Source organism: Culex quinquefasciatus, chromosome 3, assembly GCF_015732765.1.
Source record: "Culex quinquefasciatus strain JHB chromosome 3, VPISU_Cqui_1.0_pri_paternal, whole genome shotgun sequence".
Taxonomy (NCBI): domain Eukaryota; kingdom Metazoa; phylum Arthropoda; class Insecta; order Diptera; family Culicidae; genus Culex; species Culex quinquefasciatus.
This window is the reverse complement of record NC_051863.1, coordinates 26,648,254-26,672,636: the sequence shown is the minus strand read 5'-3', so window position 1 is coordinate 26,672,636 and position 24,383 is coordinate 26,648,254. Positions and strand designations below refer to the sequence as shown.

Genomic DNA, 24,383 nt, shown 5'->3' with positions numbered 1-24,383 from the left:
TAAAGAATTTTCTCAACCATTCGATTTTTTAAAGCTAAAATAGAATGATTTTTTAATGAAAATAGCTACAACTTCTAAAAAATACTATTAAATAGCATGTTTAAATCTGAAATCAAAACTATTTTTGAAAATTTTTCAAATGTATATTTTGGGCAGTTTAAAAAATCTCTGTTCAAAAACAATTCGTCGGTCATGATAAATTTATACAAAATTATTATTATTAAATATGGAAGAAAAAATAATAGAAAAAATAAAAAAAGTCAAAAAATCAAAAAATAAAAAATAAATCAAACCATCCACATTAACGACCCCCGGGTCTTTTGTGGTCTCTATTGCAAGTTTCTGCTCGAACCTAGGAGTCCGAAGGCTTGAATGGGGAGAGCACCCAAACCTCTTTTTACTCCAAGGAACCTTCCACCCCAGTGTTTGAGCTGACGAACTTTGGATTTCGAGTCCAACCGCCGCCAGCGATTCCACCGGAGTAGGCTTGGTTTGGTGTGTTGTTTGTACTTATGGTATGGAGACGACTCCTACACCTGGAATGACTTAACGGCCTAACAACCAAGGCCGGGACCAACATTTTACTTCCTCATTCGATGGAAGGTTGCAGCAGATGGGAATCGAACCCAGAATCATCCGCTTACAAAGCGGACGGCGTAACCATTCGGCCACGCACTGCCTGTTTTTTTATATTTGTATGGAACTTTCCTGCACTGCTGCCAAAGTGTATACATTTTTGTTTGGACTAATGATTCAAAAAAAGTCAATGAATATTTAATTAACAGAAAGAATATCTCCAAAATGCTTGGCATTTTCAGCAGATAGTTTAAGAAATACAGAAAAACATTTTATTTTGAAGTTTTACTAAGAAAACTGATTTGAAGAAATGTACATGGACGTTGAGTAAAAAAACAAAAAAATAAAATATAACAAAAAAAATTAAAGAACAAGCCATAGTCTCAACATTTGAATGCAAAAAGTGTTTAAAAATGCATTTTACACTAGTTCAGTTGTTTTGCAATTATTAGTCTTCAAAAATGTACGGAAAAACTTTTTGCGATACTAAAGACCGAAAATTAAAAAAAAAATCAAAAGATTATTAAATCAACCCAAACATGCTTAAAAATGATTTCAAACGCAGGGGAATGTATTTTAAATAGATTTCAGCTGATTGCACTCAATTTTCGATTGAAATTTAGATGTTCTATGAAAAAAATTTTTGTTTTGCCCCCTGATTTTTCGGGGCAACTTTGAAGGAAGGGACAAAAACTTTAAATAAAATTTGTACCAGCCTTATGTGTTGAAAAAATCGCAGCTCGATCATTTTTTATGATTTTTTACCATTTTGTGTTTTGGGTATTTCAGACAGTTTTTCTAAATTAAAATTATTTTCGAAAATTTATTCCATCAATCAACTTACCGAAGATATTTAATCGATAAAAAAAAGTGTCAAGATACCGTTTTTTAAATATTTGTATGGAACTTTCCTGCACTGCTGCCAATATGTATACATTTTTGTTTGGACTAATGATTCAAAAAGACTTTTTGGTTAAAAAGAAAGTACTCACCAAAAAATAATAATTAATTCACAGAAATTGATAATTCTTGGAATAATCGTTCTTCTTGAATACACAAAACCTTTTTTCAAAGAAACTTTACGAGCATTTATATAAATGTTGATAACAATGTATTTTTGCAAATCTTTTCTACAAAATTAATAAATTGTAAATGCCATTTCCTGCGTTCTAATAATAATTAATGTTATTCTAAAAAGTTTTTTTATTTTTAGTTTGTAAAATCTATAGAGCATGATGATGAAAAATCCCAATCATTAGAAAAATTAGAGGTTTGGATTGGAAACAGATAAAAACGGCTTCGTTTTCAACTTACTTACTTTGTACTCAAGATATTTGAAAGCTTTCTTGAGGAACTCAAACTTTGAACCAAATGTATGCGTTCCAAAAGTATGTTGATACCAACGTTAGCCTAAAAAAAAACATTGTAATTTGGTTTAAAAACATTCCGGAAAATTCCTTCTGGTCTCGGGAGAAAACCGGGAAAAAACCGGGAAATTGAAAATCGAAATCTGGTGGCCACCCTGCGCTAGTATGAATCAATCGGATAGCGTAGGGAACTCAGGTTGCTGGTTGGTACTAGCAATAAATAGTTGGCGACACGATAGGCGACAGTTAACAAAGACACATTTTTTCTCCATTTTGACCAAAAAGCTATATCTGTCCTTTTAATTTCAAAATTCTGCATTTTAAGATTCGGCAGGGATTTTCAATATTATTATGTGTATCGGTTAAAGGTGGATTAGATAACGTTTTATATGGAGGTTTTCGTTCATTTCACACACACACGTAGATCACGTATTTAGATAAATATTTAACTACAAATCATGAAAAAGTGTCAAACTATCTAAGTTTTCCGTGTAATTTGCGAATCCTGCAGATGAGGTTTAAAACAGTAAATACAGATTTCTATTCATCGCTCGATACAGACATTTCCTCTCACACTGACCTTCCAGCTGACAACCCTGATCGGCCGCATCGCCAAAGATCCAAAACTTCACTCCGGCCCGCGGTACGTGTTCCTTCTTCGATTCCTATTTTTCCGCCGGTAAACCCCATTCGCACCCATGAAACTCTCCGTTGCACTGGTGCTGGTGGCCACCGCCGCCGTCTGCTACGCCAGCTCCGAGGGCAAGCTGAAGATCGGCGTGAAAAAGCGGGTGGAAAACTGCACCGTGCGGACGAAAAAGGGCGACCTGGTGCATATGCACTACACGGTGAGTTGAAAGTTGGGAGGTTTGTGGGTTAAAAGTTTAATGTCTTTTTTGGGGTCAGGGTACGTTGGAGGACGGAACCGAGTTCGATAGCAGCATCCCGCGGGGCAGCCGCTTTCGTTCACGCTGGGGATGGGTCAGGTTATTAAAGGTTGGGACCAGGGCTTGCTGAACATGTGCGAGGGTGAGAAACGGAAGCTGGTAATTCCGCCGGAGTTGGGTTATGGGGAGCGTGGTGCTGGGGACAAGATTCCGCCGAACTCGGTGCTGATCTTCGAGGTGGAGCTGGTCAAGATCGAGCGGAAGACGGAGCTGTAGAGAGTAAGTTAATCTAAGTCAAACCATTGCTCATTTCGGATCGATTCCGGCAAATAAAAGCATTTATTTCGAATCTTCTAAATTCTAAAAATATAAAGTAGGGAAAAAAGACATTTCTTTGTTCTTGAGTTTGTCAAAAGTGAACACTTCCTGCGTAGTTTTCAGATGGGGGAAATTACAAATTTATTTTAGTGGGAAATAATCTGAGAGGGGGGACGATTAAGCTCCTAATACTTTTTGATTGCTTTCCGTATCAGCGCCAGCCGCTGCTTGTGCGCTTCCGTAACGGTGGCGCGCTTGTACGGCCGCAGCTCGTCCGTTCCGAAGCCGGGGATCCACATGTTCCAATTACGCTCTAGAAGAATATCAGAAATTTAGTTCCAATCCACTCTCAAAACGGTCAAAAGACCCTTACCGAGATGCAGCTGCACGTCGCGCACCTCCACCTTGGCCACCTTCCGGTGCTTGGCCAGCAGGCAGGCCGCGTTCACCGTGTTCTCGACAAAGTCGTCCGCGATCTGGAGCAGCAGCTCCTCTACCTCCTCGTCGAGCTGCTCGGTCGGGTCAATCTCCCGGACCAGCTCCTGCAGCCTTGGTTTGGTGAGAATCTACAAAGAAGGAATCTCAACATCACCGAAATCCGAAGCATCTCGAACATCCCACCTGTGTGGCCATGTCGGGCGCGCTGGAACCGCCACCGCCGGCCGCACCCCCGCCTTGGGTCCGCCCGAACCGCCGGCCGATGCCGCCGCACCCCGGAACGGCCGCTCCCGAGTTGGCCGGTGAGGCTTGCGAGGGCGATGCCATGCTGCTGCTCTGGTCAAAGTCAGCGTTCTGCTGGTAATCAATGTTATTGCCTATTACGGACATGGTTCTTGGAGGGTGAGATTGTTTGGTTTTGTTTTTGGTGCTTGCTTTTGGAGTGATAGATAGTGTGTGAGAGCCCTTGGAAGTTAAAGTATTAAAAGCAAGAGAAGAGGAAGGGGCACGCAAGAGACGTGTGCCCAAACTCAAAAACCTAAATCAAGAATAAATTTAGAAAAAAAAAGAAAATATTCCGGTTAGGACAATGTTTACGCTTGGACCATGAACCATTGAACACTCTACCACCAAACTGCGCCTGGAATGAAGGCCCGGAGGTTCCCGTAGAAAGACAAAACAGAACCAAAACACCACAAAAACTACAAGCGTGAATCGTTTGAATAGATAGAGGTTGAGTATTTGTTATTATTCGTGAGTAAGCTTATGAAAAACCTCTGCTGCTGCGGAGTGTCCTCGGAGATCGCGTTCCGAAGCGCCACTGATTGGAGAGTTCCGATGGCGTTTTTACTTTTAGACGGGGTGGTGATGTTTTTCTTTCTTTTCTTTCTCTGCCACACACTGACAGGTTTTGTTTGCTGACACTGACAGGCAGCTGCATGTGTCAAACATTTTTGCTACCAACTTGTTTGGTTGTGTTGGTGTCAGCGGGTTGGTAAAAAAAAGACAGTTTGGAAGGGGGAGGTGGGTTGGTAGCAGAAATTTAAGTTAGGGTAGAGTAGTCATCAATGAGACACGGAGAACAATGATACAATCTGGAATTTTTTAAAGGTCCAATAAACCAAATTTTAAGTTTTTGCTTTTGGGTGTTTTTTAATACCCCTTACTCAAAACACCCAAAAGCAAAAACTGGAAATTTGGTTTATTGACCTATTCAAATAAATAAATATATAGAGAATTTTCTGTGCTTTTCAAAATATTTTTTCGAGAGTGGGCAACAATGGGCACTATCCTTGGGCATGAGTAAGGACCTCGACGCCGTTAGCAATGTTGGCTTTAAAATAAAATTTCGTGATAATATCACTTCCCCCCAGCCAACATTTTTGCCATGCGAAGCGGGCCTCGACGCTGTGTCTAGGTTTAATTCCTAGCTAGGAGCCATCAGTGTCTTAAGAGGTGGTCCCAAGGCCGAGTAGGAGTTCATGAAGCAAATTAGTCGTCTCCACCCCTTTTAAATTGAAAAATGAACTCTGAAACCAGCGCTTACTCACAACAGAAACAGAGGCCTCTTCTAGGCATTGTAGGATAGAATAGATTTTGAAATTTATTTTAAAAAAATATTATTACGTAGCATTTTGATATGTCAAAATTTCCATAGAGTCTCGGTCAATCAATAGTGCGATGATATCGGACAAAATTCGTTAATCTGTTGAACTAACGGTTTTCGGATTATGGTTGTATCGACCATTGTTGCGAATCGAGGGTCTACTGGAGCCTTGACGATCAAATGGAGCCTAACATTTCAAAAGGGCGCATGGGTTTTGTGATGGCAGATCTGTTTCTAGTTGTAATGTACGACAAGACTATTGACGGACGTGACAGGTCGGCAGTTAGTTTTCATCTTTTTTTCTCTAGTATTTTTTATTTCCTTTAAATTTGGAATACATCATAGGTTTCTTTTGTATAGGTTTCCGATTAGTTACATTTTCTTATTTAATTAACTAATAATTTAATTTATTCCGGGCCTTCTTACTTTGAATCACAATTTCAGATTTTCTTTATTCAGTGTTAAACTTAGATTACCGTAACTGCACAAGTCATCCAAGTTCTTACTACTCACACCAACACTAATTTTCTTTCACCTCCCCCCTCCCGATCCCCTATATCTTCCGGTGGTGTTCATTTGGTATGCAATACTAGTTCGGCCACTACCCTTTTTTCCACAAGAAACCGGACTTGGACTGACTTGAGGCCGCGTCCCCCACCTTGCTCCGTAAAACGAAGAGTGGGCAACAATGGGCACTAATTTAAAAAAAAAGGAATAACTGCGACTTTTTTCAAAAAACATACTTAAAACGGTGCACTTTATCAAAATTTCACTAAAGTACTTTTTGATTGATATTGATATTCGATTTAAAAAAAAAAACAGTATTGATTCAAAAATTCATAACTCGGTCAAAGATTTTTGGCACATTCTGGAAATTTTTGAAATTTTGGCATTTAATATCCTCTAAAACATATAAAAAAATAAAAATAGTGTTTTTTTTTGCAAATCATGTTTTAGTGACAATATGGGCGTAATATTGAATGTTTGGCCCGTTTAAAATGTTAGTCTTGATTTTAAATTTTTGAAAATATTTTTTTCGAAAAGATCGGAAAATTTCACGAATGTTTCATGTTTTAACATTGTTAATCGGACCTATAGTTGCTGAGATATTGACATTAGAAAATGGTGGGTTGTTTGGGTGAGACTTAGAAAACATCAATTTTCCTGTTTTTTAGCCTTTGCATAGCAATATCTCAGCAACTATGGGTCGCATCAACAAAGTTGATGTCTCTGTATACGATAAAAGGCTTGCCCTTATGTATATTTTTGAAATAAAAATACAAAAATACAAAAAGTTCAATAAAGCAAAATATAGAGAATTTTTTCAGCTTTTCAAAAATATTTTTTTCAAAGGTGGCAAACATGGGCACTAATTTTAAAAAATGAAAAACTGCGACAATTTTCAAAAAAGTTACCTAAAAATGGCTGTAACGGTGCACTTTATCAAAAATTCACTAAAGTACTTTTTGATTGCAAATTCGATTTTACATCGAAAAATGAAGTTGAAAATTTTTTGCGACCGATATTTCGATTTTTTGAAAAAATCAGTATTGATTCAAAAAATCATAACTCGGTCAAAGATTTTTTGCCCATTCTGGAAATTACTGAAAAGTTGGCATTTTAAGTCCTCTAAAACATATAAAAAAAAATAATAAAAATAGTGTTTTTTTGCAAATCAAGTTTTAGTGACAAAAAGTTAAATAAAAAATCACCAAATTTTATATATGCGTCCCACCTCGCGACGCCCGAGACGCCATTTGATTTTGCTGGGACCGATTTTTCGAAAAAATGCCAAACTTTGAAGGTCTGTACCGAGCTCCAGGATGCTCCAAACTTCAATGTTATATATACCAAAAGATGCGCAAGGATCTGGCCTACACGCCAGTGATGTTTTTGGTAAACGCATTGGTGGCCAAAATGCCTCAAAAAGTGACATTTTTGAAAAAATCTTTTTTTACGGGTTAAATCCCATTTAAAATTGAAGGGCAAAGCGCCAGCTCCTGTTACGTCCAATCAAGCTCATATTTGGGATTTAGGCTCAGTATGCCCACCGGAACAAACCGCTGAATGCCCGCCAAAAAGTCATTTTTGTTACATCCTAGTATATATTTTATTTTGTCTTGTGTGTGTTTTCAAGTTTTGATCGGTTAGAAGAGGTTTTTTTTTACGGGGGACGAAGACCTGCGGCGAGAGTGTCATTCTGCGATGTCGCAGATAAATTTCTTGGCTGATTTTGGAATCCTGCAGCTCTTCTTGGTCAAGCGAAAAAATATCGCTTATTCTAGCGAAGCTGATCCAACAAACAGAGAAGATTTTCACTAAACCAGTAGGTTTTCAAACGGAATTAGGCAGTAAAGACAGTGTTAAATTAAAAATCCACTTGGGGGCAGAATGGACCATCCTTTTCCTGCTATATAAAAAACAATCAAAGGTTACGAAATTTGAGCTAAATGGATTATTTCACTCCTGGTAGCTTAACAAATCACGTTTGATGCAACATTAGAACATATTTTGCATCAAAATAGTTAAGCCTACTACACAGAATTCAGTGAGTTTTTATGTTTGGTGCATTTTCCTTAGGCGGGCCATTCTGCCCCCCCTGCCCCTAAAAGAGAACAGAACCATTTGAAAGGAAGACTGGAAACACCATGGCTATATTTTTATTGCTGTAACATTTTCCATTTACAACGTGTAACAGATTCCTAAAACGGTTCTCAAAACGGGAAGACCATCCCTATATTACCTACAATATAATAAATGCACTTTATTCACTGCCACTTTTCACCAAGTAAAATCAACATTTCTGTTCAATTCTTAAAGTCCTTCAACGGGTAGTGCTCCTTATGCTTCTCGATGTGCTCCTCCATCTGCTTCATCTGATCGCGCAGGTGCTGCGGCATCTCGTGGTACACATCCTGGAACGTTTCGCGCCAGTCCGCCTTCGGGATCTTTTCGCTCTGGTTGATCTGGGCCAGCACCTGCTTCCGGATGGCCTTCACGTGTGCCCCTTCAGCGGCCTCGTCAAACCACCCACGTTGCTTCATAAAGTTCTTCAGCTTCGAGATCGGGTGCTCGGTCGTGTTCCAGATCTCGAGGTCTTCCGCCGGTCGGTACGCCGTACTGTCGTCCGAGGTCGAGTGATGACTGATGCGGTACTGCATCGCTTCCATCACGATCGGCTTGTTGTTCTTCAGGACGTACTCGCGTGCCATTTTGGTGGCGTTGTAAACGGCGAAGATGTCCGTGCCGTCGAACCGGAGGGCGGCGATTCCGTAGCCGGCGGCACGACCCGCGATTCCATCGCCACGGTACTGTTCCTTCGAGGGCGTTGAAATGGCGAACCCGTTGTTTCGGCAGAACAGCATCACCGGACAGTCCAGGGTTGCGGCAAAGTTGAACGCCGCGTGGGCATCACCTTCGGAGGCAGCGCCCTCCCCAAAGTACGTAATCACTACGCGTTGGTTGTCCGGTTGACGCTTGAACGCGTACGCCGCTCCGACGGCCTGCGGAATCTGCGTTCCCAGCGGCGAAGAAATGGTCACAAAGTTCAGCTTCTTCGAGCCGTAATGCACCGGCATTTGACGACCTTTACCCTCGTCTTCCCGATTGCCGTAGCACTGGTTGATAAAGTCCGAGATGGTGAATCCCCGCCACACCAACACCCCAGCCTCGCGGTACTGTCCGTACACCCAATCTTCCGGGCTCAACGCCGCAGCGCTGCCAATGTGGCTAGCTTCCTCGCCAAAGTTCGTCATGTAGAACGAGATGCGGCCCTGCCGTTGCGACTCGTACAGAATCTTGTCCATCGTGTTCAGCAGCACCATATCGCGGAACATCTTGTGCACGACCTCCCGACTCAGTCCCGGATCCTGCGACGCGTCCTCGATCACCCCATCCGCGTTCATGACCCGATAGATCGGCACCGACTCGACATGCTCCGGCAGCACCAGCGTTGGCTTACCCACGAAGGCCGCCTGCGCCCCCGGGAACTTGGCCAATCCCGTCGCCGGTTCAGAACTCTGCGCCTCGCCGTGAATCGCCCGTGTTGTCAAGCACTGAAATGACGACCAGTCAACGCGATCTTCTTCCCAGCTGAGAGTACCCATCCTTACCTTCAACGCGAGCTGGTTCCTGCCGGCCAGCCGACCTGCCAGAACCGATGCCGAGCGGAGCAGGGACATTTCGTTTGTTTTTTTGCAGAACCACGAGCGCGGATAATTACGTCACGTCAAGTCGGTGTGGTCGTCGAGTTGAGTTGAACCTGTTTACGATACGACGTATACGCGCTTGTGATGGTGATAAGAAAAGTGACTCGACTTGCGAGGCGAGCTTAATTTGTTTTGACGAAAACGGCGGTGGAAAGGAAGAGAGAAGACACGATCGCACAGATACACAACGGAACGTTTGGCAAGCCGATCGGTCGATCGATGTAAGCCTGGTACGCAACTGCTTTCGAAAATAAAGTTTAAAATACGGTCCAGTATTTTTATTTTATTTTTTTTTTTCAATTTTAACATTAAATTCGAGTTCTGCGACTTTTTTTTTTAGTCAAATTTGAATAGTTGATTGCCTATTAAACAACAAAATACATTTTTTTCAACTATTGATCCCCGCCGTTTTGGCCGCCATCTTGGATTTAAAAATTCTAGATCAATTAAGCGTATTTTTTTTGCGTGATTTTATTATCCGAAGATTCAATAATCGAGTCTAGACTGTTTAAAAATATAAAAAATATAAACAAATTAAATTTCTCAAAATCAAAACTTTGGAAAATATCTGCAACAGCCTACTCACTTTTATATATTTTTGTTAAATTTTGAAATTTTTCAAAATACTTTATGTAAGAAAGGCAACCATAAAAAAATTGGTTCGAATTTCTAAGTTAAAAATCCAAATTGTGTGAAATTTTTCTGAGTTTCCCAATTAAAATATTTTCGTAATTTTTAAATTTGGTCTAAAATATGAAATGAGGGATATTTTCAATTCCACATTTTTCAAAAGATATGCTTGATTAACCCTCTACTGTCCAATTTTTTTTTTTTGGAAAATATTTATTTTTCCCATGTTCAGGAGGTCATTTTGAGCAACTTTTGTTCTACGAAAAACTTTAATTCTCTTGTTTTATGTTTTTCTTGTTTTATTTTTAGTATTTTAATTTGCATTTATCTTGTTTAGTTTATGATTGTTTTTGCTAGTATTTGGCCTACACTGCCACCTAATATAATTGCATTTTTCCTATCTAATTTTTTCATGTTTTTACAGTCACTTTTTCAATTTTTTTCATGTTTTCCACATTTTCTGCCTAAGAATGGCACCATCATCATTTAAATTGCAAAAAAAAAATGCGTAGATGCATAGTCTGGGACACTACTAAAAAATACTGCATACTTCTTTTTACTGAATATATAGGAGATGTTAGTAAAAACACAGCCAAACTTGACCCCTAAAAAATGACATTTTTAAAAACATTGGCAAAGTCACATAAAACAAGTTAAACCTCCAACCCTGAAATTTTCTAAAACTTTAAGAGTTCTACTTTCCAATGCTTTATAAAGATCAAAAGTTGGTTGGAAAATTGATTTTGGCGATTTTTTAGGTCGAAGCCCGTCCAAAGGCGGGGTTAGGTTGTAGAGGGTTAAAAAATGTCGGTCATTTTTAATGAAAGGATCAGCAATTCTCTACCAAATCGGTCTTTTTTCCTAAATTTTAATTTTTGAATTTTTTAATCCGACTGAAACTTTTTTGGTGCCTTCGGTATGCCCAAAGAAGCCATTTTGCATCATTATTTCGTTCATATAATTTCCCATACAAATTTGGCAGCTGTCCATACAAAAATGAAATGTGAAAATTCAAAAAACTGTATCTTTTGTAGGAATCTTTTGATCGATTTGGTGTCTTCGGCAAAGTTGTAGGTATGGATACGGACTACACTAGAAAAAAAATACAAGGTAAAATTTTTGGTGATTTTTTGTTTAACTTTTTGTCACTAAAACTTTATTTGCAAAAAACACTATTTGTTAATTTTTTTTTTTATTTTTTGATATGTTTTAGAGGACATCAAATGCCAACTTTTCAGAAATTTCCAGGTTGTGCTAAAAATCTTTGACAGAGTTATGAATTTTTTAATCAATACTGATTTTTTCAAAAAATCGATAAATTGGTCGAAAAATTTTTCAACTTCATTTTTCGATGTAAAATCAAATTTTCAATCAAAAAGTACTGTTCCGTCACACGTCGGAGTTTCGCCCCTTCCGCGCAATCAGAAATCCCGACGCCCATGCGCTAACAGCGCAGCCGTTTGACAGCAGATGAAGGAGAGAAAATACCGCGTGTGACGAGCGACGCGGCCAGCACTAGAGACCCTAAATAGGAGACTGGTCTAAGCATGCTAAATCGATCTGGCAACGTATGTTATGAGCTTGGCAACACTGATAAGTTTTGCTGGGCGTAAAGGCAAATGTTCGTTTGGATACGTCAAACTCGCGTCTGTTTGGGTACGTCAAATTCACTTCGTCCAGTCTCCCTATTTAGGATCTCTAGCCAGCACCAGCAAGAAGTTTCTCGACCAACAAACAAGACGGTCGTGTGCGATCCCAGCAGCAGCAGAAGAAAACACAAGAAGAAACAAAGAGAGAAAAGGTGTAGAAGTTAAATACAGTTTAGTTTTAGTTTAACTCCGCCGATGTTTTTCTTTCTGTGGAAATTCCCTCCCCAATACAGTCCGTTGAATAGGATTGGCCCGACGCGGCCAAATCCTCCCCACACCCCGAACAAGTACTTTAGGAAATTATGAAACATTCGTGAAATTTTTCGATCTTTTCGAAAAAATACTTTCAAAATTTTTAAACCAAAACTAACATTTTAACAGGGCGTAATATTGAATGTTTGGCCCTCTTGAAATGTTAGTCTTGGTTTAAAAATTTTGAAGTTTTTTCGAAAAGCTCAGAAAATTTCACGAATGTTTAATATTTTAACATTGAAAATCGGACCATTAGTTGCTGAGATATCGACATTACAAAATGATGGGTTGTTTGGGTGAGACATAGAAAACATCAATTTTCCTGTTTTTAAACCTTTGCATGGTAATATCTCAGCAACTAAGGGTCGTATCAACAAAGCTAAAAAAAGCAAAATATAGAGAATTTTCTCAGCTTTTCAGTAATATTTTTTTCAAAAATGGGCAAACATGTGCACTAATTTAAAAAATTAAAAACTGCGACTATTTTCAAAAAGTCACCTGAAAATGGATTAAACTTGAAAACGGTGCACTTTATCAAAATTTCACTAAAGTACTTTTTGATTGCAAATTTGATTTTACATCAAAAATAAAGTTGAAAAATTTTGCGACCAATTTTTCGATTTTTAAAAAAACCAGTATTGATTCAAAATTCATAAATCTGTCAAAGATTTTTGCACAACCTGGAAATTTCTGAAAAGTTGGCATTTGATGTCCTCTAAAACATATAAAAAAATGTGTTTTTTTACAAATTAAGTTTTAGTGACAAAAAATCACCAAAATTTTATTTACCGTGCATCATTTTTTTCCAGTGTAGTCCGTATCCATACCTACAACTTTGCCGAAGACAGCAAGTCAATCAATCAAAAGATAACGTTTTTTTGAATTTTCATTTATCATTTTTGTATGGCCAGCTGCCAAATTTGTATGGAAAATTATATGGACAAACTAATGATGCAAAATGGCTTCTTTGGACATACCGAAGGCACCAAAAAAGTTTCAGTGGGATTAAAAAATACAAAAAAAAAATCGAATGACAGAAATCGGAGAGAACTGCTCAAAAGTTCCATTCGAATTGTCCACGTAGTTTGTGGATGTCCCCATACCTTCGGTGACGTGATGGATGCAAGGGCGTCTATGCGAAGTGTCCCTTCGAAAAAAAAAACCATTACAATTTTTGGGGCGATCATAATACAGACTCCTCTCCCCAACACAAACAAGATTTTTTTTATGAATAGTTAAAAATAACGAGAAAAAAGTCCATAAAAGCCATTAAAAAAAAATCAGTTGCAAAACAAATTTGTAAAAAGATTGATGTCATTTAAATTTTCTATCGGCTCACAGCACTTATCGCTGCCGAACAATCACATCTGAAATCTCTGATACGAGTCTCAAATAAACATAATAATGCGACGACGCGAGCTCGGTTTTATTTTGGTTGTTCCCTTCGTAGTGCTACTTGTCGTTGCCGTGGTGCAGCAACCAATCGAAGCAACCTGTCCCGTGCTCGGTTGCCCGGCGGATTTGTTTGCAGCAGAAGACGGCGATTTGGTTGGACGCTCGACGACAATGGCTGGGAAACTGTTGGCCTGCGATTTCGAGGTGTTTGGAATTGTCCAAGGTAGGGGAGTTTGATTAGTTTTAATGTCGTAATAAACTATTTTTATTATTTATTTTTAGGGGTATTTTTTAGGAAGGTGAGACATTTTCATCAACATTTCAAGTAGTTTCTAACGGTAAATAACCATTTTCAGTACACTCAGAAGCAAGCCACCAGCCTTGGATTGAAGGGATGGTGCATGAACACCCGGGACAGGACAGTCAAGGCCAAATGGAAGGAGAGGCGAAGCCGATCAATGAAATGTTGGTTAAAAAACTAAAAAATCAATTCTTTAGCTTTTACACTACATTATAACTAATTTGTAGGAAGTACTGGCTGCAAAATAAGGGAAGTCCCACCAGTCGCATCGACAAGGCTGTTTTTGGCGAGCTCAAAGAGATTCCCAAGTATTCGTACAATGATTTCGGAATCAAGCGTTAGACGTGTGGTGTTGTGTTCCCCAAGGGATGTTTGAACATTGAAATTAGTTGTGTTCTGCGTGATTTACCTTATCTATTTAAAAAAATATTTCTAATAAATACCAATTGAGAAGTTAAAAATAAATTATCAAATTCGATTTCATAAAAAACCAATGTTCCCTGGGCTTTGTCATAATGAGTTTCATAGGTTTGATGCTTGTTTGGCAAAGAGTATGATTTGATTCGATGTGGAATTAAAATCGAAGTGTTCAGTATATTGCTGAAGCTTCCATTTTTACACATGGACACCACTTCATGCTGCGAGAACCCACTTTGGCGTAGTCTCAGGGCTTAATCGATGGCCGGTAAGCTATCATCGAGACAAGGAGGTTCTCTGATAGTGGAAATATAACATTTGTACAATGAACCGCTACATATGTGATTTTTCCCTATCTTAAGGTTAGGATGCGGGTTTAAAAAATAGTGTTTGTAGAATTTAGGATTTTAACTATAAATATCAACTTTTTATACTTTGCCTTTAGTTATTTAGGGACAAAATTAGTAACAGTGAATTTAGTAATTCTATCAGAATCGGTGATTTTCATTCAAGTAGCATAAAAACCATTCTGATTTGTCAAAATTTTCATAGAGTCTCGATCAATCAATAGTGAAATGATATCGGACTAAATTCGTTGATCTGTTGAACTAACGGTTGTCGGATTATGATTGTATCGACCATTGTTGCGAATCGAGGATCTACTGGAATTCTGACGAACAAATGGTCGTCTCTTTTTCAATTCACGACTTGTAAAATATCAACTGCTATTTTTTTGTTTTTCTTTAGAAGCCAGTCAGCTTTTAAAAGAAACGTTTTTTTGGTTAATAATTAAAATGTCGGGGATTTGAGATAAGAGTAGCTTTCGGATAGGTTGCTTTAAATCTTGTATTCAATTCAAGTTAGGTAGTTATCCGCAAATGAATATTTGGACTTATATGAATAATTGAACATTTTGGACTTATGAATAACACACAACTGTGCATTTATTCTAGAGTCAGATCCATACAGCGTCAGTGTTTATTTGGTCGAAGTGTACTAATTCATTGGCAGATCTGGTTCTAGTTGTAATGTACGACAAGACTACTGACGGACGTGAGGACGAGGGCCCAGTTTAGAGGTTTCGACATCAACGATGTGCGGCTGGATCACCCTCCAAAAAAAAAATCGAATTCATAAAAAACCAATGTTTTATGTTCCTTTGGAGCTAGGGGAAATTATTCACGTGGTTTATGTATGGTCCCATACCTTTGGTGACGTGATGGGTGCAAGGGCGTCTATGCGAAGTGTCCCATCACCCGTTACGATTTTTTGGGGCGATCATAATACAGACCCTATGTTTGGCAGGTTAAGCACTCGCTCCTATTTACATCCAATTTGTTGATTTTCACTATTCAAACAACTAATTTTGCAAAACTTTTGATAGAAACTTGCTTGCTCATTGAGCTATTTATCACTCGATTTTAGTTGAAAACGCTTTTAATTAGCTTTAATTGAATGTCAAAGTTCTGGCCTGCCAACATTAGAGGCACGCTGGAATTAGAAGCTGTTCCCAAGCAAGCAAGATTATTTTGATAGATTCGAAATTAATATGCCGATGGCTGCGAGACATTTCGCTGAGCGCTCTTTACGGAGGTCGCAATGGCTGCGACGTATTACAAACTAACCAAAGATTTACTGTATATGAGTGTGAGGAAGGCACCAGCCACCTTAAGATGTATAAAGTAAATTTGAAAAAAATATTTTTTTTTTTTTCAGCATGATCAGTTTTATGAAAATAAAATAGTTTTCGAAAAATAATTTGCATGAATTTTATATTATTTAAAACTTGAACAGTTTTAAAAATGTTTTCTTTGTTTTTTTAGTTCTTTCAAATACGGGATTTTTAGGGTTTTGAAAAGTAGAGTTTGTAGATAAGGGACCATCCATAAACCACGTGGACCCTTTTTGGGAATCTTACCCCCCCTTCCTTCGTGGACAATTGTCCATACAAAAAAAATAAATCGTGGACAATCGCCATACCCCCTAAAGTGTCCACGTGGTTTATGGATGGTCCCTAAATAGTTTAAAGGTAAAGCCGAGGTAAAGCCGTCAATCGATTTCAGGAAAAATGGATCAAGTCGTAAGTCGTCACCCAAAGAACATGAGCAGTTCTTTGATTTTTTTTAAATATGATTTTTATTTATTTTCGAGTGTTTTGCTTTCATTTGAGAATAAGTAGTTAAAAAAATACAATTAATTAGAACATTTTTAATTTTTTTCGAACATTAGCTTTTTAATCATCACCCTTTTATTTAAACAAAAACAATTTCAAACGATATTCAAACTTAAATATCACGGAGTTCTTTACATTTTTTCCTTTGGAAATATGGTTTCTACTGTTTAAAAACAAATATTTTGGTTTATTTCTGTAATGTTTTGTTTGTTTCAATCATTGCAGTTCGAAGAGAAAAGTTTTGTGAGTTTTTGCATTATTTTTAAGTCAAGCAGTTCATACCCTTCAATCAATTTCTAAGCACCCTGTGCTTGACAATCATCACATAAACATGACGAAATCCAGTCTGCACCCGCTGAGGTCACCATCTGCATGCAATGATTTTGCAAACATTTTTACAGCCAAAACTAAAATCAAAGCTTATGTGAAATTTTTAAGGAAAAAAAAACTTTCGGCGAAACATCCTCATGCAGGGGTGCCAAACCTTTGGGCACAGAATTTTTTTTCAATATTTTATTTTTGAAAATGCTGTAATTCTGCTCTGACTTTAATCTTGATATTTAACTTAAAGTTGGCAGCTGATTCGAATGCCGTCATTGGTTTTGAAGAAAAATTTTTTTTCCTGCTACTATACATTTAGTGACGTTGTTTTTAAAAATAAAATATTTGCAACGATATCAATCATTTTTTTCTATTGCAGCCTTGCTTACCCGTTCTAAGAAAATATCATGTTCATGTTCCTAAAAAAAGACTGAAAAATCAGTAGAAAGTGTTTCTAGTGTTAAAACCCATTTCTGATCACTTTTTTCATTTTAACCCTCTCCCGCCCATGGTTGAAATCGAGTGCGGTTCGATCGTTTTTGAGTAGTGTTTTTGTCGATTTTCCCGGAACTTTTGCCTGGTCGACTCGGAGGTTTCCTGGAGTTTTGTTGCGTACGGGGTATCACCGGTTTTCGGCCTGATACGGCGTGAAATCCGCTTTTTCGTCGAGATTTTTCTTATCGGAGTCGGCCTCGTGTTTGTGAAGTGTTTTGCGAGTGTGTTGGTGGAATGCGGTTGGCCGGAAGGAATGAGCAGGGCCACAGTGCCGGAGTGTTTTCGGTTTGGTGCCCAATCGTCCGGGAAGAGGGGCCTGGGTTCCCTGAACCTGGTGACAGGGTGCGGTGGAAAGGGCAGCGGCGATGGACGGGGCACGGGCTTTTTGCTTGTGTGTGTGTGTTGGCATGGTGTGCTCGCCGCTGTGAATCGTGCTGCCACCGTCAAAGCAGCCTTTGCCTTCCAAAGAGATGGATTCTGCTGTTGGTGTTTGACAGCTAGAGGGTATTTTTTCAGTAATCGGTACTTACAGACTTTTAAAAAAGCTGCAGACTTTTTACATTTTGGCAGAGAAAGGAAAAAAAAATCTTTTGTGTGTACAGCAATCTAAGTCTGTATTTGCTTTGCAATATGAACTAAATCGGTAGTGTTGGTCGTGCGAAGGAAGAGCTCTAGGAGCAAGTTTTTAATTATATCCCGAAAGCGTTATGGATGGAAGTTAACATTAGCAATGCAGTGTATCCTTTTCAAAGATTGGTTTCAATATTTCTATCAAAATTGTTCCTTTTATTTTTCTTTAGTTCTTATCTATCTACCTCTTAGAAACCTTTTCTCCCCTTTTGCCCATCAAACATTCTAATCGTCTTTGAGATGTTTACTTTAACATAATCTATACCACCCTGCTACTGTCCTTTAACTGTCCGTCCTTTCTCATTTCATTAATATAAGTTTTGAATATTTCAGCAAGGTATGAAGGTAAATAATTATATAACAAATGATAAAAATTGTTAATGATATTATATAATTACACTTCACACACCCTCCACAACACCAATGCGACTATAAATCGGAGCGTTTGGTACGGTATGTCCACGCATCCTTCCACCCCTGTAGATTCTGTGAAATGTGATCCGTTCTCAGAATCCTCTCTGCGGTAAACACAACGCAGTAGGGCTGGCTGCTTTAATTTTTGTAATACATTTTCGGGTGTTCTCGAATGTACTACAATTATTAATAATAAAGTGCTTGGGGCGTTATCTAATCACAAGACTTTCCAGCATGCTTTCATCGGACTGGCTGCGTTTGTGTTAGATTAGATTAGATAGATAGATTTAACCCTCTCCCGCCCATGGTTACTCCAGAGCACCAAAACTTTGAACTCAAATATCTGAACTGACACAATTTTTCATGGTGCTTTAAGTTGCAGGTGTTCATGTAGAATGTATACTAACATCTCCCCAAATTTCATCAAATTTGGTTAAGCACAAGCAAAGTTACAGTGTGAAATGTAAACAAAAATGGGACAATTTTAGGAAATAAATAAGACCTGTTTTCGAAAGCCCAAAATTACCAAACACAAAATTTTATGAAACAAAAAATGTTTTGCTATCATTTGAACCTTGGACAAGAACCCCTATGAATAACATTGTGAGTTTGGATCGGTTTTAAGTGTTTTTAAACCTTTTTCATTTGGTGCACCAGAGCACCACCTAGGCATATGAGCAACTAAATATTCAGGAGCACTTTTTTCTAAATTACAGAAAAAGCTTATTTTTATCAAAACAAAAGTGTATAACCGTTTTGACTATTCATAAACAAGACAAAACATTGTTATTAGACCGATAGTTTTATTATTTTCCTCATTTTTCATGAAAATGGTTGTTTGTGGGTTTTGAATGAGCCAATCAAATAAACCTGAAAATGTAGAGATTTAAGAATTTGTAGTTAATACTTCAGAAATATGGTCTTACAGCAAAGAATAAGTAGTTTTTAACACATTTGAAGCGTTTTCAAACAAATGAACCAATAGATTTGAAGGAAACGAGATTTTGTGGTTTAAAAAAAAGTTGCTCATCTTCCTGATGGTGCTCTGGTGCACCACTTCAAATTCTACTTTTTTGCCCCAATTCGATGTTTGTGGGCCAAAGTAAAGTATTTCCTGCATTATTGTATCAAAATTAAGCCATTTACTATTTTTACGATAAGCAAACAGCTCTGGGCGTTAGAGGGTTAATGCAAATTTGACAAGACAACATTTTTTCGATGGATCAACTATGGTCCCCTTGGAACGAGCTGTCAAGTAGGACCTTTTCTGTCAAGAAGAACAGCGAAGTATTTTTTTAAATTGATTTAAAAATCCGTTTTAAATGTTTTGCGATCGTACCCAACCCGTTTGACTTTTTTTTAGTTTGCACCCCGTTGGTTGGTCAAAGTCAAACTTAACTTGAAGACTTCCATAATTGTCATGATTTTGCCTTCAAAGATATAAATTTTGCGTCGCTTTCAATATTTTGACAAAATTCCTTCAACAAGTTATTAAGAATAGTGCCCTACACATGCTGATTCCTTATGGTAACGATTATCCCATTCCTTGTTAAGTTATGGAAATCGTCATTAATCAATGATTGCCAACTAGAACGTCAATGACGGTGCCACAAAATTATATAAATTTTGAAGCACAATTGATTCAGATCAAAAATTCCTTCAGTGGCTTCAAGAAGGCAACAACCGGCACTTGCTGATTGCTTTTGGTGCTGAAATTCGTTAAATTGAATTTAATACACAAATTTTTGTAGTGATGATTAATTTTCTTCAAAAATGATCAACGGCTTCACCTTAAAAGTGACGAACTGTCACTTTTTACACGGTGCTTACGCACACTGTTAAAACAAACGTTTGATAGTGTGCGTGAACGTGAACGTTTGAGTGTACCCAGAAAAATAAGCTCTATCGTTGTGGATCCAAACAATAAGAAGTGACATTTCAGTTTGACAGATATGCAGTCACTGATTTTTCAGCACCGAATTTCAGCTGAAGTGATAAATACTGAATCGCATTAAGTTAATTATTTTACTGAAATGGCAATCCAAAATTTGCTGTGTACGATACAAATATTTTCAGATTTTAAAATCTGACCTAACATTTGAAAACGGCCAAAAATGCTTTTATAGCGGAATGGGGGTTAAATGGACTCTGATGATTTTTGCGGTGCGGTTCTGCTGGCTGGGATTTTCTCATAAGTTTGCATTTTGGATGGCCGCATAAAGCCTCCGCTCTAAATACAGACCGATTTTCATGAAAAAAATGGGGAATTGGGGCAAAATGGACCCATTTGTGCGGTGGATGAAACCATCACCAATCGATCCCCCGGATTTTTTTACAAAAGAAACGCTATTTTTCAGGTAACCAGCCGCGTTCAATTAAGTCCGATTTTAGGTTCCATTTCGCCCACTAAGCATTGGAAAAAAGAACTCCTAAAATTAAAAAAAAAAATAGGGTTGGAAGTTTGACTTCTTTTATGACTGTGTCAATGTTTTTAAAATGTAATTTTTCAGGTATCAACTTTGACTGTGTTTTTGTTACTAACATTTCCTATATTTAAGTAAAATAAGTATGATAAATGATAATGATGTCATTCTATAGTAGAAGATGTGAAAAAAACAAGCAAAAAATAGAAAAAAGTGACTGTAAAAACATGAAAAAAAATTGATAGGCAAAATGTAATAGTAGGAAGTGGTAGAATAGGCCAAATACTACTAAATACAAACAAATACTTAACAAGATAAATGTAACTTAACATACTAAAAATAAAACAAGAGAATTAAAGTTTTTGTACAAAAGTTGTCCTAAATGACCTCCTAAAAACAGGAAAAAAATGTATAGTAGAAGGTTAAATGAACTTTTTTTTAAATTAATTTCAATTTAAAATATATAAACAGTCTCGATTTCTGATTATCAGAAGATTTGTATGGGGCTTCGAATAATCGATAAACGATTACATAAATCAAACTTATTTAATTGCTAAAGCACTAAAACAAAACCAAATAAATGTTAAATAAATAAATTTTTAATTTGTTATCTCAAGTTCATGTTTTGAATTTATAAATTTATATAGCATGTCATGAACGTCGTCAAGGGCCAGTCAGAGTCGAACCGGACGTTGGACAGCCCTGTCCTCATGTCATCATTGTGATGAAACAGTAGCTAGAAAGTTAAATTATTGCATTTCTTTTTATTAAAAATTTAATAATACATTTAATCTTTGTGATTCTTCATGTAGCCCTTTCTTAATGGATAGAACGGTTTGATTTCTTCTTTCCTCTAGTCTTGTGCGTAATTTTCACAAAAAAGAAATAATTAAAAACATATTTTGGACTCGAATCTCCTGTAAAGCTTTTGACGCCTTCCCGAACAGAAACACCTTCCCTAACCACACTGACTGCTGCACTGGGGGGTATCTTACTAAATTTATCTTCTCTTCGAAAATGACTCACAGACAATCACAAGCAATCTTTCCACCGTCAGCGAAAAAAGGCACTCTCTTTTCTGTTCCCGATTGGTTCCCTCCTCCTCCTCCTTCTCCAAGAGACTCGAAATAATTATGGCCGGTTCTCTCTTAAAGCTAGGAATGTATTACGGGTTCACCGTTTCGCCTTCCCTTAGTCCACCCCCGCGAAGCCCTGACTGCCCTCGATCGCCTTGACCAGTTTGTCCTTGAGCTGGGAGTAACTCTCGTACGGTGGCAGGTCCAACCGGTTGAAGCTGGCGGAAAAAAAAGAAGAGGACGGTTCGAGAACTCACCAGGTGTGCGCCCGCGGATAATTCGCCGGCGTGCCCCACTTTTCGATGGTGAACATTTGCGGCCCGTTCGAACCGTACAGCTCCTTGAAGCCGTTCATGGGGACGCGGCTGGTGCCGGTTACGAACTGGAGCAGCCGGGCGCGCATTTCGTTGTTGAACGAGAGAACCGCCCGCCAGAACCACTGCACGACCACGTGGTTCACGTAAAAGTCACCCTTGTACAGCGTGTTGCGCTTCCAGTCGTTGACGTCGATGCTCTGGATGCCGCACATCAGCAGTTCCAGCTCGTTCTCGTCGAAGATCTTGAGCAGGTTGAGCGGAACGAGCGAGCCGAACCCTTCCAGGAAGGCCTGCATTTGGCTTTTGACCCGAGCGACGAACCGCCACTCGATCACGAGCCGGATGTACTCGTCCTTGTTTTCGTTCGTCACCTCGATGTTGGCGCCGTCCGGTTTGAGTTCGCGTTGACTGGTCGTTCCGAAGCTTTCCTCGTCGACGCTGAACGTCAACATCAGTTCGCTCGGATCGTTCTCCTTGATGTAGAGCAACGAGTTGTAGTACTCGTATCGACCGACTCCATGTCCCGGAGGTCGATCTGCTTCTGGAGCATCATCTTGTAGAACGGCCGGATGAAGAACGCGTCCAGCAGCTTGCCGTGGTAGACGGCCATGCCCGCTATCCTGCCGATGAACCTGCGGGACAAAAAAATAATCAACATCATTAGAGATCATTCCAAAGTTTTCAACGCTTCCTAATCAAAGCTAGAACAAACAATATAAATATTTTTTGTTTTATTTTCTTAGGCCGTTGCAAATATTTTTTGATGTTCAGGTATGTCTCTCGACTCTGACCATAGTTGGAGGAGGGGCAAAAAAGTATGAAAATTGAAATTATTTGCAAAAAAAGATTTTTTTCAGATGACAAAAATTATTACTGGTGCATGTTCCGGTGGGCTAACTATGGTCAAATCCCAAATATGAACTTGATTGGACGTAACAAAATCAGGCTTTCCACTTTGGATTTTAGAAAGGATTTAAACCGTAGAAACATTTTTTCTGGATTCAAAATTCTTGGTTTCAAAATGAAAGCTCTAACATTAAAAATTCAGAAATTCCAAACTTAATTTTTTTTTTAAGTTTTTAGTCTAAAATTAAAAATTAATAAAATATTAACTATTTTTAAATAATATTTTTCCCTAAAATCTAAATCTAAATTTATAAATTCTTTTATTCTTAAATTCTTAAATTCTTAAATTCTTAAATTCTTAAATTCTTAAATTCTTAAATTCTTAAATTCTAAAATTCTAAAATTCTAAAATTCTAAAATTCTTAAATTTAAATTCTTAAATTCTTAAATTCTTAAATTCTTAAATTCTTAAATTTTAAATTTTAAATTCTTAAATTCTTAAATTTCTTTCTTTCTTAAATTCTTAAATTCTTAAATTCTTAAATTTAAATTCTTAAATTCTTAAATTCTTAAATTTTAATTTTAAATTCTTAAATTCTTAAATTCTTAAATTCTTAAATTCTTAAATTTCTAAAATTCTTAAATTCTTTTTTTTTTTCACCATAATAGATTACAGAAAATCTGATAATTTTGGAGCATTTGTGAAGTCATTCTTAAATTCTTAAATTCTTAAATTCTTAAATTCTTAAATTCTTAAATTCTTCTTAAATTTAAATTAAATTCTTAAATTCTTAAATTCATAAATTTTAAATTCTTAAATTCTTAAATTCTTAAATTCTTAAATTCTTAAATTTTAAATTCTTAAATTCTTAAATTCAAATTCTTAAATTCTTAAATTCTTAAATTCTTAAATTCTTAAATTCTTAAATTCTTAAATTTTAAATTCTTAAATTCTTAAATTCTTAAATTCTTAAATCTTAAATTCCTCTTAAATTCTTAAATTCTTAAATTCTTAAATTTAAATTCTTAAATTTAAATTCTTAAATTCTTAAATTCTTAAATTCTTAAATTTCAAATTCTTAAATTCTTCAAATTAAATTCTTAAATTTCTAAAATTCTTAAATTTACATTTTTTTTTCACCAAAATAGATTACAAAAATCTGATAATTTTGGAGCATTTGTGAAGTTATATTTTAGGTTAGAGAAATTTTGAGAAGAAAATAATACAAATTTCATTTTTCTGAATGACAGTTTTATGAGGTTAATGAACTCACATCCGATTTATAAATTTTAAAAACGATTGTTTTTAAATTTTATGATTTTTTATTTTTGTGTTTAAATTTTATTTGTTTTTTAATCTAAATTCCTAGATATTTTGATTCCTATTTTTATTACTTTTTTTTGCAAAAATTATTGTTATAGATTTTCCTCTGGATTACTTTCTCCCAGCAAAAATAAATAAGTCCATATATTTTTCGGCTTTTCATGATTCACTCTTTCCGACGTAGCCTTTAAACATAAAACGAGTTTAATTTTTGTTCTCAAATACTTTCATTGTAATTTCATAAAACAAATATTATAAAACTCTGTTGTATGTTTGTAGCGCGAAATTATTATTTTTTATATGACGTAGATTTCGCGCGG

The 24,383-nt window shown here is 37.1% G+C and overlaps 5 protein-coding genes across 10 annotated transcripts in view; 2 read left to right on the top strand and 3 right to left on the bottom strand.

The window, feature by feature from the left end:
• The first annotated feature begins 2,527 nt into the window (after window positions 1–2,527).
• Window positions 2,528–3,217, top strand: LOC6045116 (peptidyl-prolyl cis-trans isomerase FKBP2). Its single transcript, XM_001862485.2, is given in 3 exon segments — window positions 2,528–2,791; window positions 2,850–2,895; window positions 2,898–3,217. Coding segments are annotated over 3 exon segments (405 nt in total). The 5' UTR covers window positions 2,528–2,641; the 3' UTR covers window positions 3,107–3,217.
• Window positions 3,218–3,261: 44 nt separating this feature from the next.
• LOC6045112 (transcription initiation factor TFIID subunit 12) lies at window positions 3,262–4,502 on the bottom strand. 6 transcript variants are annotated; one of them, XM_038259404.1, is made up of 5 exons: window positions 4,361–4,495; window positions 4,214–4,287; window positions 3,770–4,124; window positions 3,522–3,714; window positions 3,262–3,461 (listed from the first exon to the last, which is right to left on the bottom strand). In XM_038259404.1, the coding sequence occupies exons 3-5, from the start codon at window positions 3,974–3,976 to the stop codon at window positions 3,334–3,336; spliced, it is 528 nt and encodes a 175-aa protein (XP_038115332.1). In that variant the 5' UTR covers window positions 3,977–4,124; window positions 4,214–4,287; window positions 4,361–4,495; the 3' UTR covers window positions 3,262–3,333. The 6 variants fall into 6 exon arrangements, with proteins under 6 accessions (XP_038115332.1, XP_001862521.2, XP_038115336.1 ...); XM_001862486.2 differs by lacking the exon at window positions 4,214–4,287 and having other exon boundaries at window positions 3,770–3,943; window positions 4,361–4,502; XM_038259408.1 differs by lacking the exon at window positions 4,214–4,287 and having other exon boundaries at window positions 3,770–3,940; window positions 4,361–4,502.
• A 3,319-nt stretch (window positions 4,503–7,821) lies between these two features.
• Window positions 7,822–9,537, bottom strand: LOC6045117 (2-oxoisovalerate dehydrogenase subunit alpha, mitochondrial). Its single transcript, XM_001862487.2, has 2 exons — window positions 9,305–9,537; window positions 7,822–9,247 (listed from the first exon to the last, which is right to left on the bottom strand). The coding sequence occupies exons 1-2, from the start codon at window positions 9,371–9,373 to the stop codon at window positions 8,000–8,002; spliced, it is 1,317 nt and encodes a 438-aa protein (XP_001862522.2). The 5' UTR covers window positions 9,374–9,537; the 3' UTR covers window positions 7,822–7,999.
• Window positions 9,538–13,288: 3,751 nt separating this feature from the next.
• On the top strand, window positions 13,289–14,095 carry LOC6045118 (acylphosphatase-2). Its single transcript, XM_038264084.1, is given in 5 exon segments — window positions 13,289–13,549; window positions 13,609–13,625; window positions 13,683–13,749; window positions 13,752–13,791; window positions 13,855–14,095. Coding segments are annotated over 5 exon segments (453 nt in total). The 5' UTR covers window positions 13,289–13,335; the 3' UTR covers window positions 13,970–14,095.
• A 7,145-nt stretch (window positions 14,096–21,240) lies between these two features.
• The window catches only part of LOC6045123, a 40,880-nt gene continuing 37,737 nt past the window's right edge, over window positions 21,241–24,383 (bottom strand). Inside the window, 3 exon segments of the mRNA XM_038260704.1 lie at window positions 21,241–21,794; window positions 21,834–22,398; window positions 22,401–22,525. Coding sequence (XP_038116632.1) covers window positions 21,692–21,794; window positions 21,834–22,398; window positions 22,401–22,525 — 793 coding nt within the window. The 3' untranslated portion in view covers window positions 21,241–21,691.

Excerpts from the sequence above, each read along its gene's own strand:
- LOC6045112 (XM_038259404.1), bottom strand. The coding sequence starts at position 3,976 with ATGTCCGTAATAGGCAATAACATTGATTACCAGCAGAACGCTGACTTT. Across the intron at positions 3,715-3,769 it reads CGCCCGACATGGCCACACAG|ATTCTCACCAAACCAAGGCT; the intron begins GTGGGATGTTCG and ends CCTTCTTTGTAG. Across the intron at positions 3,462-3,521 it reads CGACGTGCAGCTGCATCTCG|AGCGTAATTGGAACATGTGG; the intron begins GTAAGGGTCTTT and ends ATATTCTTCTAG.
- LOC6045117 (XM_001862487.2), bottom strand. The coding sequence starts at position 9,373 with ATGTCCCTGCTCCGCTCGGCATCGGTTCTGGCAGGTCGGCTGGCCGGC. Across the intron at positions 9,248-9,304 it reads GGAACCAGCTCGCGTTGAAG|TGCTTGACAACACGGGCGAT; the intron begins GTAAGGATGGGT and ends TCGTCATTTCAG.